Source organism: Haliotis rubra, unplaced genomic scaffold (genome assembly GCF_003918875.1).
Source record: "Haliotis rubra isolate DU_JTF1 unplaced genomic scaffold, ASM391887v1 Scf166, whole genome shotgun sequence".
Classification (NCBI taxonomy): domain Eukaryota; kingdom Metazoa; phylum Mollusca; class Gastropoda; order Lepetellida; family Haliotidae; genus Haliotis; species Haliotis rubra.
The window spans coordinates 1,029,559-1,042,767 of NW_025765625.1; the positions used below are offsets into that span (position 1 = coordinate 1,029,559).

General features: G+C 39.7%; 1 protein-coding gene across 4 annotated transcripts in view; it reads right to left on the reverse strand.

Moving 5' to 3' along the window:
* The window catches only part of LOC124272090 (titin homolog), an 86,852-nt gene that overhangs the window by 22,774 nt on the left and 50,869 nt on the right, over positions 1–13,209 (reverse strand). The window contains exons 14-22 of one of the 4 annotated variants that reach the window (XM_046707233.1): positions 12,572–12,766; positions 10,448–10,597; positions 9,259–9,317; positions 8,343–8,413; positions 6,855–6,902; positions 6,701–6,740; positions 5,387–5,431; positions 4,338–4,501; positions 333–462 (exon numbers count right to left, since the gene is read on the reverse strand). In XM_046707233.1, the coding sequence (XP_046563189.1) occupies positions 333–462; positions 4,338–4,501; positions 5,387–5,431; positions 6,701–6,740; positions 6,855–6,902; positions 8,343–8,413; positions 9,259–9,317; positions 10,448–10,597; positions 12,572–12,766 (902 nt within the window). The remainder of the gene's footprint in view (positions 1–332; positions 463–4,337; positions 4,502–5,386; positions 5,432–6,700; positions 6,741–6,854; positions 6,903–8,342; positions 8,414–9,258; positions 9,318–10,447; positions 10,598–12,571; positions 12,767–13,209) is intronic. The other 3 variants (XM_046707235.1, XM_046707234.1, XM_046707237.1) reach the window with 3 other exon arrangements.

Here is a 13,209-nt window from a genome sequence, read left to right on the forward strand (position 1 = left end):
AAGTATTTCAGGGATATCGGATATCACGAATCATCGACCATACTGTGATCGGATATGATGAACTATCACAAACCGTCAACCATATTGTGGTCGGATATCACCAACTATCACGGAACATCGACCATATTGTGGTCAGATATCACGAACTATCGACCATATTGAGGTCGGATATCACGAACCATCGACTCAGTTTACTTCCATACATTCTATAACAACTCAACAATGAAACAATCAACATATTCCTGTCATAAGAATTTCTTTGTCATTTACGACACGTTTGCATAAGTATTAGACGGTGCTGAAGACAAATATATATACCCGAACAGACTTACATGTCGACACATCCAGGTCGCTGTCGTTGGCGAGGTCGTCAGTATTGACGTCACTGTCGTATTCACCCAGTTTCTTTGTGCCAACCGTTTTCTTCTTGTCCACAATCTGGATCGCTCCACCAAACTTCTCCTATAAAAATATATATTTTCTTCATCACCTAAAGGGTATAACTGTTATCAATATCATTATTAATATGTCCTGCGCTAAAAGGTGAGTGAGTGAGTAGTGATATTGCTGAAAGTGTCGTAAAATCGTACTCACTCACTTTTACGAGCCTTTCGGCTTCTGATTCAGACTCCGTTTAAATGGAGGGACACCTTGTTTAACTTAGTTGTTTGTTTGATGTTTAACACCACACTCAGCAGTATTCCAGCCAAATGATGGCGTTCTGTAAATCTAGGACCAGACAATCCAGTGATCAACAGCATGAGCAATTGGGATACGATGACATGCGTCAACCAAGTCAGCGAACCTGACCACCCGACCCTGTTAGTCGCCTCTTACGACAAACTTGGTTACGGAAGACCGATTCTAACCCGGATCTTCACGGGTCTGTTATCATGTACAAGGTCTAGGAAGAGATCTTCACGGGTCTGTTATCATGTACAAGGTCTAGGAAGAGACTGAAACCGTGACCAGTCATATAGCTGGAATACTGTTGAGTGTGGCGCAAAACAACATTCAATAATAACATGATAACAAACGTGTATCTGAGGATTATCTTTGCTCAGTTAGGCTCGCTATTGTTATAATATGCTCGCTCGATATTCATATTCTAACAATCATGTACATGTGGGACAAATCTTCAGAAGCTATTAGTCACTTCCATGCCACAATTTCTGGCCAACTTCCATTCACGTGTGGAGAGTATAACCACACTCTAATAAAAATAACCAAACTTGGGATGATGTCTAAATGAACCCGAAAAATCCGCGTTAGAATTGGTCTTCAGCAACCCATGTTTGTCGTAAGAGGCGACTTACGAGATCGGATGGTCAGACTCGCTGACTTGGTTGACATGTCATCGTATCGTATCGATGCTCATGCTGTTGATCACTGGATTGTCTGGTCCGGACTCGATTATTTACAGGCCGCCGCCATATAGCTAGAATATTGCTGCGTGCGGCGTTATACAACCAAACTAAAACAAAATGAATTATTCATCCCTATTCGTTTTCTCACTCCAGGTTGGTAATTACACTTATATTTGTGAAATAAATATGCAAATTCATAAAACTGTCTCGAACTTTGTCTCCATATAAATCCCAGTCCAGTCTCGTCGAGAAACTGTACGTGCCAAAACAACATAACTGGCACTACACAGCCATCAACGCTCAACAGGTGCATCCATTAAAGGTACGAATTATTCAGCTGACATAACTTTAAAATCAATTTGCCTTCACTAAAAGACCCCAAAGTGATAAAATGTCAAAATATTATCAATTCCTAGCACTAATCCATTAACAGGCAGATACATTAACAAGAAACTATCGATCTACAGCACCTTTAAACAATAATTCCATATTTGCATAGTCGACCCTCTAGTCTGTGGTTACATAATTAAGCCACGTACAGCATAAAATAGACGATGTCGTGCGTTTACTTGATAACAACGTTGGAGACGAGGAAGACGCGAGGTTGGAACCAGACACGCTAGCAACACCTTATTGTCATCACCAAGTCTAAAGAAACTCAATTTTCACATTCAGCACGCAAAAAGGTGTTTATGCGGTTACACGGCTTCCGTGAAAATACACTAGGGCGCTGCGTGGCAGAATGCCGTATACATATCATTATACTGAAATCCCATTACACACAGGTTGTAGAGTCACTTTAAAGTTATAGACGGTTGACATGTACCCTTTACGAGCTAGTGTAGCGTTATGCGTGTATGGCCTCACAAACTGATTAACCTGAGCGTGTTTTTTGTGTTTGTTTATAGCTCTTCCGAAAGTAAGGACACGTATGACTGGCATTATAATGGCGTCCTTGGCGTCACGTAGGTTTTACTATCAGTTGAAGCAATGTACGATATGAGTTGTTTTTCACAAAATGAGAAAACAAAAATAGTCTTTAGTGATGAATTACAGAAGTATCTATATACAAGTAAATTAAACATTCTACAAATTTAATTTCTACTTTCGTGCTGAGGACAAAGTTTTGATAATACCAACATTATTATAATGATGATGACATTAAAAAGCCTGTTTCGTATTATTTACCAGGCGACAACATTCTTATTGAAATCCGAGCTCCTTGAAAGCGTAATTACTGAATGCACAGAAGAAAGTTTTATTTTCAGTCCTGACCATTAATCATATTTATGTTGTATTGAAGATCAACTACCTTCGTCGCTAAACGGTTATCTGGGTCATACAACCTATGCTACATACTGTTAACCAACACACTACAATACACTACACAAATGCACGGACACACGTTTACAAAGTAATCCCATTGCCACATACAGTGTATCAATCCATTCCACACAATGCTTACCTCCAACATGACACACGTGTATATTACTCACACAGAGCACTGTTTACCCCATATTACGCACACAGCACTGCTTACCAAATACATTTACACACAGCACTGCTTACCCCTATATTACACACATAGCACTGCTTACCCAATACATTTTACACACAGCACTGCTTCCCAATACATTTTACACACAGCACTGCTTACCCCTATATTACACACATACACTGCTTACCCAATACATTTTACACACAACACTGCTTACCCCTATATTACACACAACACTGCTTACCCCTATATTACACACACAACACTGCTTACCCCTATATTACACACACAACACTGCTTACCCCTATATTACACACATACAACACTGCTAACCCCTATATTACACACACAACACTGCTTACCCTATATTACAAACACAACACTGCTTACCCCTATACACACACACTGCACTGCTTACCCCTATATTACACACATACAACACTGCTTACCCCTATATTACACACAACACTGCTTACAAAACACAACACTGCTTACCTATATATTACACACACAAACACTGCACTGCTTATTACCACACAACACTGCTTACCCCTATATTACACACACAACACTGCTTACCCCTATATTACACACACAGCACTGCTTTACCCTATTTACACACATATTTACAAATTACACAACACTGCTTACCCCTATATTACACACACAGAGCACTGCTTACCCTATATTACACACACAACACTGCTTACCCCTATATTACAAACACAACACTGCTTACCTTTACACACACAACACTATACCCCCTATATTACACACACACACAACACAGCTTACCCCTATATTACACACAGAGCACTGCTTACCCCTATATTACACACACAGCACTGCTTACCCCTATATTACACACAGAGCACTGCTTACCCTATATTACACACACTGCTTACATATTACACACTGCTTACCTATATTATTACACACAGCACTGCTTACCCTATATTACACACACACACTGCATATTACACACAGAGTACTTACCCTATATTACAAACACAACATATTACACATATTACACACAGAGCACTGTTTATCCCTATATTACACACACAGCACAGCTTACTGCACACAGAGCACTGCTCACCCCTTATTACACACACAACACTGCTTACATATTACACACAGCAGCACTGCCTTATTACACACACAGCACTGCACTCCATTATTTCACACACACCAATGCTTACCCTAACATTACACACACACAGCAATGCTTACCCGCATATTACACACACAGCACTGCCTACTCCATTATTTCACACACAGCAATGCTTTTACCCTATCATCATACACCTACACACAAAACACAACACAACAAACAAAACCAAAAACAGCAACAAAAAAATTGTCACCCCATATTACACATAAGCCCCAAAGAAACTGCCACCCAATACTCGATAATCTTATTGTACACATATAGCAGTAGACATACTCTTTAATCAGTTCTGAAACAGTACCTTCAGGAGCCGGGCAATCTCGTGTTTGGAGAGATTGGGGTCAATGCCGAGTTTCCGGAGGTCATCTGCAGTCAGTTTACTGAGGTCAATCTTCTTCTTGCCCTCCTTCAGTTTAATCTGACCCTTCTCATCAACCTCAAAGTAATCCCCGTCTGACTCTGCGCCTGCAACAGTAACGACCATCCGAACTCATCTTCCAAATCATATCATGAGGCTTTCTCAGATGGTCACCTGTGTCATTTGGCGATTATGTACAGCTGTTTAAGGCACCAATCCATGTTTCAGCACCATTGCAGCAAAACATAAAAGATGCAATCTGAACAGGAAAACCCACGACCTGAGCAGCGATCCATGCCATTTGGACACGCCCATCCTGATCTATCCACCACAAGTGATGGAGTCCTGGGTATGCATGCTCACCCTGGTCCCAAAAGGAAGCTTCACACATAGAGTTATAACGAACACAAAAGGGGAAAATAATTTTTGTTCGCAGTTCGTTATACGCTTTTCGACTGAAATATAGAGCCAGTGGTCGTGACAAATACAGTTCGTTACATCCGTCAGTTCGGTATAAGCGTTATAAACATAGTGTACAGTACTAGTATATTGATATGTAGTTTAACGTCTCTCATCTTCACTAACACAAGTAACGTGTGTGAAACACTTTCCAGGTTCCTCTGTTGCGAAAATGCCGGAACAGTGCCAAAGCGGCGTAAAACAAAACGCATCCACTCACTGTGTCACATTCAAGTCCGTATCTATACTGGACAAAATAAGTTAGGGATATTGGTATTTTATGATTGATATTATATCAGTGTGTCAATGAATAAACAGATAATTGTTATTCATAATTTCAAAATTTACATATATCCCTAACTATTTTTGTCCAATATACAAAGAGGGGACCTACACACTTTTTCTTGATATAGTAATTATTGTCTCCTGACAGGAAATTAGGAAACTGGAATTTGTTTTATAAATTATTGAGTGTTTCTTCGAAACAAGTTATTATGAACTTCTCGTTGAATGTGACTAAGTTCGGTACTCACTTCCTTTACGTTTCTTCTTGACGGCCTTGACGTTTCCGTCAGCGTCTGCGGGTTGAAAGTATCATACATGTACTTATCTAACCATACAAATACTTTAATGTTATTGGTTAGTGGTGATATTATTCCCACTAATAACTGGAGCAACCATAACCAGTGGACACATTTTGCCGATATATTTTATGTCTGGAACGGAATATCCTTCCGGCAAAACGATGGTGCGTATTGTAAATATTTATCGACTTTAAATGCACGTGGTGCATAAACATAACACAATGGCTAACTATGGCAAACAAAGGCTGCTGCTACTACTACTAATTACTATTAGTTGCTGTTGCTACTAATGTCACTCTAACTGCTACTGCTGCTGTTACTTACTACTACTTCTACTACTACTGCTACTACTACTACTACTACTTCTACTACTACCACTACTACTACTACCACTACTGCTACTACCACTCACCTACTACTACTACTACTTACTACTACTACTACTACCTACCACTGCTACTACTACCACTACTACTACTACTACTACTACTACTACTACTACTACTACTACTACTACTGCTACTACTACTGCTACTACTACTACTGCTACTACTTCACTACTACTACTACTACCACTGCTACTACTACTACTACTACCACTGCTACTACTACCACTACTGCTACTACTGCTTCTACTACTACTACTACTACTACTGCTACTACTACTGCCACTACTACTACTGCTACTACTTACTGCTTCTACTACTACTGCTGCTGCTACTACTGCTACTACTTCCACTGCCACCACTACTACCGCTACTACTACTACTACTACTACTACTACTACTACTACTTCTACTACTACTACTACTACTACTACTACTACTACTACTACTACTACTACTACTACTACTACTACTACTACTACTGCTACTACTACTACTACTACTACTACTACTGCTACTGCTACTACTGCTGCTACTCACTTCTACTACTGCTGCTACTACTGATACTACTCACTTCCACTAATGCTGCTGCTACTTACTACTACTTTACTGCTACTACTACTACTACTGCTACTGCTACTACTACTGCTACTACTACTGCTACTACTACTACTACTGCTACTACTACTACTACTACTACTACTACTACTACTGCTACTGCTACTACTTCTACTGCTACTACTTCTACTACTACTACTACTGCTACTACTTCTACTACTACTACTACTGATACCGCTGCTTCTACTAATGCTGCTGCTGTTACTACTACTATTACTGATACTACTACTATCTTTCAATAATATTGATAATATCTTACCATATTCATATTCATATTCAGAGCCGCTACTGTCACCATCCTGAAACAGAGAAGGAAGTTCATTATCCAGTGTTTCTGTAGTGTTAACGTCACTAACCGGTACACCAAATAATAGTTATTTGTATGTGGAACTCAACTGTAGTGCCTTATTTACCTTTTTAATTCGTTTCTTGGAGATGATTCTTCCCTTGTCATCGTATTTCTGTAACCCAAAACATGTGAAATTTAAAAATGTAACGTGGTGTGGAAATTAGTTTGAAAATTGGTAAATATCTGTTCTGTAATATAGGCCAATCAGAATGAAGTAAACATACAGGAAGGTAGATCCGGGTATTTCATCCAAAGCATTCAAGGTGATACCCCCTCCGCACCCACTACACAGCACATCGAGAGTAATATCACCTGAATATCTCGCCACTACATGGACAATGATATGCGATGGATATCTCGCCGACTATAATCACAGGGATATCATCCACTATGCTGACAGTGATATCAAACGGATATCTGATCTTCTGCACGGACAGTGATATCACCTGAACATCTCACCATTACATGGACAATAATATGCGACGCATATCTCACCTCCTACAGTCACACCCGTGAAGATCCGGGTTAGAATATTGATCTTCAGTAACCCATGCTTGTCGTAAGAGGCGACTAACGGGATCGGGTGGTCAGGCTCGCTGACTTGGTTGACACATGTCATCGGTTCCCAATTTCGCAGATCGATGCTCATGCTGTTGATTACTGGATTGTATGGTCCAGACAGGATTATTTACAGACCGCCGCCATATAGCTGGAATATTGCTGAGTGCGGCGTAAAACTAAACTCACTCACTCCTGCAGTCACAGTGTTATCACATGGATACCTCATCCACTATGCTGACAGTGATATCAATCGGATATCTCATCACGGACAGTGATATCATCAGTATATCTCATAACAGCATGGACAATGATATACGACGGATATCTCATTTACTACACTCGCAGTGCTATCATCAACTATTGTGACAGAGCTATCAATAGAATATTTCATAACTACAGTGATATCACCTGAATATCTGGTCACGCACTGTGATATCACCTGAATATCACGCCACTACATGGACAATGATATGCGATGGGTATCTCACCTACTGCACTCACAGTGATATCACCCGGATACCTCATCCACTATGCTGACAAAGACAGCAACCGGATATCTCATCACGGACAGTGATATCACCTGAATATCTGGTCACGCACTGTGATATCACCTGAATATCTCGCCACTACATGGACAATGATATGCGATGGACATCTCACCTATACTGCACTCCACAGATATCACCCGGATACCTCATCCACTATGCTGACAAAGACAGCAACCGGATATCTCATCACGGACAGTGATATCACCTGAATATCTGGTCACGCACTGTGATATCACCTGAATATCTCGCCACTACATGGACAATGATATGCGATGGATATCTCACCTACTGCACTCACAGTGATATCACCCGGATACCCCATCCACTATGCTGACAAAGACAGCAACCGGATATCTCATCACGGACAGTAATATCACCTGAAAATGACTGAATATACGTTCAATAATCCTTGAATACGACGTTAAACTTTATTACATACTTACATATTCATAACCATCTCCTGACCCTGGTCTGTGACCTCCCTTCTTCTTTCTCCGGCCAGTCAAGTCATAATCTGTACAAAATTGGTCGAACATTATCAACACAAAGTTTTCCTTCAAATGCATGCATTCGTTGTTAGAGGGGTGCCAATCAAACCAGGTGACAGAAAACGTGGGCACCAGTGACATCAACACATCCAGTAGTTCCTAAAGGTACAACACTATGTCAAAAGTTCAAGGTGTGAAGAAATTTGGCAAATGCTCCTCTGAGTAAACTGTTTTGGAGAACCATGTGTCGGATAAATCAAGACTTTAACAGTGTTTGTACCTTCAGGTTGTAAGGTGAACGTGTGTGAGTGTTAGTTTCAAAGTTTATTTAACTTCAATTTTCTATTAAATAAAATCTTAAACATTTTAAACGTATTTTTAACTTTTATGAAAAATGTTTTATAATTTTATTTATTTTGCAAGGCAATTAACATTAAACCATATAGAGATCCGAGGAAATGGGATTCGTTGCATTCTTCAAACGTGCGAAGGTGTATGTAAGTAAAACTATGAAACCAACCTAACGGTTGTTATAAATCATGCATGTGGGTCATATTTGTGCAGGAAAAATAATTTATGGGGTGGTACGAACCAAGATATCTTCTTTATTTTGAAGGACAAATGACTTCACAACTGTAGTGTATTCTCCTTATTGAAATCAACGAAGAAAAATGTCCGACGCGAATACTGGATGCTTGAAAACTGAATCCGTTATTAGAATCAGAACGTAGGTACGTGTGTTCATCTTTGAAACAAATAATCAAATAATTTGAAATCAATGTTAATAATGTAACTACTGGATGTATGTTAAACATGTGTTGTTTTTGTGTATTGCTAGGCAACCGTGTCACGTGATTCACACAATACTTACTATCGTCACTTTCATCATCACCTTCGTTGCCGTCTTTATTTCTACGGCCCTTCTTCCTCCTGACAAACAGAACCATTTAGTTACTTTGAGTTCAAAACAGGAAAGTTTTAAAACATGAAAGATTTTGTTACCTGAACTCGTCACAAAATTATGACTATTTTAAGATTTGTTTTAAAAGTGTATAAAATAATTGAATTTTAATATAATTTCGAAAATGATTATTTATGGAAATAATATGAAATTAAAATATTTAAAAGGCTGATATTGTTATTATGTAATTAAAATGGAAATATTCGTAGTCTTTTAAATGATAGTCAGCTGAAACAGAGAAAACGAAAATAGAACATTTTTGATTATGTACGATGTTAAACATGCAAAACAAGATCGCCTTGCTCTAGTGGTTGTTTAAACCAACGACTTAACTACACTGAAACAAAAATACAAACTGAAAACAATATATAAAAACACACACGACTGGGCCATTTGGAGGATTGTGTTGATCATTTTTAACCGTAGCCTTAAAATTAGTACTAAAACAAGCAAGGTCATGTGTTATTCCCAACACCAATAAACAGTCTTCAGATATGTAGATCTTTGTGTCCTAAGTTCGTGAATGTTGTTTCATACTAGTTACAGCTGCATCACGCTGATCAATCAATAATAACATTCGACCAGCAAACCAGTGGCTGATAGTATGAGCAACGATTCACGCAAATTGGGTAAGAAGACATACTATTGACCACTTCACATGCTGTATAACGACGTTATAGCACTTTCTCGCGGTGAGCATATTAAGAGCGTTATGTTCCATTGGGTCCCTTTATGGATCCTAGTCACCAAACAGAAGAACGATAACTTATCCGTAAATATGGTTGTAAAAATCAGACTCGTTAAACTATAATGATTGAAATACTTAAAATAAAATTTAATACACAGAAAAACAATAACTTTCAATATCTACATCTAAGGTGGAACTGTTACGTAATCACTCAACACGTGACACAAGATGCAGCTATAATAATATTCATGTACTTGTCTCTAAACTAAAAAATATATTTCCTTCAAACCGAATAATCTGAAAAGAAAACGCCCATCACAGAATATGGGGTTCGAACCCTTAGCACAGCACACACATCGGGTTTCACACAAACAGGGTTCGAACCAGCGTCACAGCAACCGCCGGACTCACCCATCAGGGCCACCCTCTTCATCACCTAGACCATCCTTCCTGGCCCCTTTGGTTTTGGGCTTCTTGTTGCCGAGTTCGTCGTACTCAGACGAGGAGGCGCTGTTGAGGCCGAGACGACGACGTTCCTCACGTCGTATATCTTTCTTACGTCTAAGATTGGAGGACAAAGGGGCTGAGAAACTGACATTCTTACTCATCGTAAATGGTTGGTATACTTACACGACCAAGATTCGTGGCTACTATTATAAATTCATAAACCTACAGGCGTGATGCACTGGGAGAGTGAACAATCCGAGAATATTAATCCCTCCGTTTGAAACGACGAACAAGAATCAAAGTCCACTCGCGTTATCCTGACGCATAACCAGTCTTGGTTTCAATGGAAAAACACCCTCTTTAACGTAACGGGGATATTAAGCTTGAACGCCTTAAAGCCTGAACTAGGTGAGCGCCATATAACTTGCAAACGCTTTCTGCTGCAGTACTGCTAGGCAACGGTTGATGTCACGTCAGTTTCTTAAGATAAGAGATCTGTGTGTATACGAAGTACATCAAGATGTCATCCCAGGTTGCGTGACAAGGGAACCATAAGCAACCATGCTTCGGACAAAGTGGGACAGATACAACCCGTGTCACGTGATACGACGCCATTGCGGGTGGAGGTGAAGATCAAGGGAGATAATCAGAGGAACTGGGCATAAGTTACATTTAATGAAAGTATGGCATGTTAACACTTATCGGTGGATAAGGGGTTTCATGTCGAGGTTATTGGGTCTCGCTGGGGGGCGCAGGGAATGGCTAAAGGAGACTGTGATTGGTTACCATAATTATAATATCCCATGTCCCACACATTCCTTCCGAGACAGAATATATCCCCTGATGGAAGATAAAGTGTTACGTGATACTGACAAATGCCTCCATGTTGATCACGCCTAATCCATTACACACGTCGTGCTGAGAGAGGTCTTCGTCCCATTGATAAGGCAGGGTGCCGAGATTAATGATTTGTTCTATAGAAACCAAAATGGCATTCCCTGATATTATAGGACAGTGGAAAAGAATTGCATTGAAATATAGTGTGAAATGTATATTTATAAAACAAAATACCAAATAAAACAAAATCTCAAGTGATGACGAAATGAGACTGAATATTGTTCATATAACCAAAGCAGATACAAGATTGACGGGGAACACCAGACATGGTTTTCACACATTGTACTGGCATGTGGGGAATCGAACCTGGGTCTTCAGCGTGACGAGCGAACGCTTTAACCATCAGGCTACCCCACCGCCGCAGTTACAAGATTGATTGAGTGAGTTTGGTTTAAAGCCGCTTTGGACAGTATTTCAGTTACATCACGGCGTGTCAGCTTCATGTGTGAGAAAGATCCAGATCAAAGACATTTACAACTTTAGCAGACCCCTGGTGCTGACAGGAAACCAGAACCACATCTGGGATTCGAGCCCATGACCATCAGATTCTGAACTGCAACTCTGTACAATAAATGCTAGAGGCGTAAAAGTGAACCGGGCTACCCAGGTCGCCGACAGCAACTCAGACGTGTACACGCTACAGTGATACCCATACGATACAATTATCAACGAACTGTTAATAAAGCTCCAATATAATTTAATTGATCATGCTACAAATGATACCATCACAAAGATAGAAAATACGTGATTATTCCTGTTAGTAGAACTATGACGGAATAGCCGCATGTAGCTCTGTAATTTTAAATAGAAGCGTTTAATAGGACCTGTTGCTGAGCAATAACAACACCCAAAACCAGAAAATATTGGCATCATGCATGACTGGTTTAAATGCAAACACTAACGCAATTTGTCAGGAGGCGTGAATACGAGTCAAGCAATTGGAAGAACCTTTTCGATGAACCCACAACCTCTGATAAGCAATACGTCATATGCCGGAAGGTATTAATGGCAGTTAATATTCATTCACAGCAAGATTAGAGAAAGTCCAGGTTCAGTTATATATATGGATGTTATATATTGAGGATGAAGATTATGCTATAGATGGATGTTGTGTTATATATGAGTTTGGGATTATATGTGGGTCGGTAAATCACTGCACAACGCATGCAACAGTTGGTGCAATTTACGAACTTTTCATGCTCTGCCATCATTTCGTCATATTTGTCGCCATATTTCTCCCTTCTTCTCTTCTCCCGTTCCTCCTTCCTCTTTGCCTTCTCTGCGAAATATTTCTTCTTCTCTTCCTCTGTCATATTCGACAAATCAACGTCGTCATCGTCGCTAGATTCGTCGCTGAAGACGGGTTTGCTCCATGCTTTCTTCAGTCTGATAGATAGAGTCTTATGAGTGATGGTGTCTGTGTGCATGACAGAGTTGGATAAGGTCCGATCTAGATAAATCTGTCTACATTGTTGGAGAACAGGAAGGTAAGAAGTTCTGAAGGAGTGATATCATCGAACCCTCACCATATAATACATCGATACCAACAGTTAGACAGTTATAAGGAAAATAGTTTCTCTTGCCTTTAAACATTTAAGCACTTATGTTATGTAAATATCTTTAAAACCCATTGGCACATAAATAAGAATATTAGCCATTTTACTGTACGTTAATTCAAAGATCAGACCATATTCCATAACTCAACTTCAGAGGAAAGACGACCGTGAACCTATATAAAGTATAGGAGTACAATTATCTAAGGGCAACAGCGCATTGCAGAACAGGGCCCAGAACTCATGAAGCTCAACTTGGTCAATGGTTAAAAACAA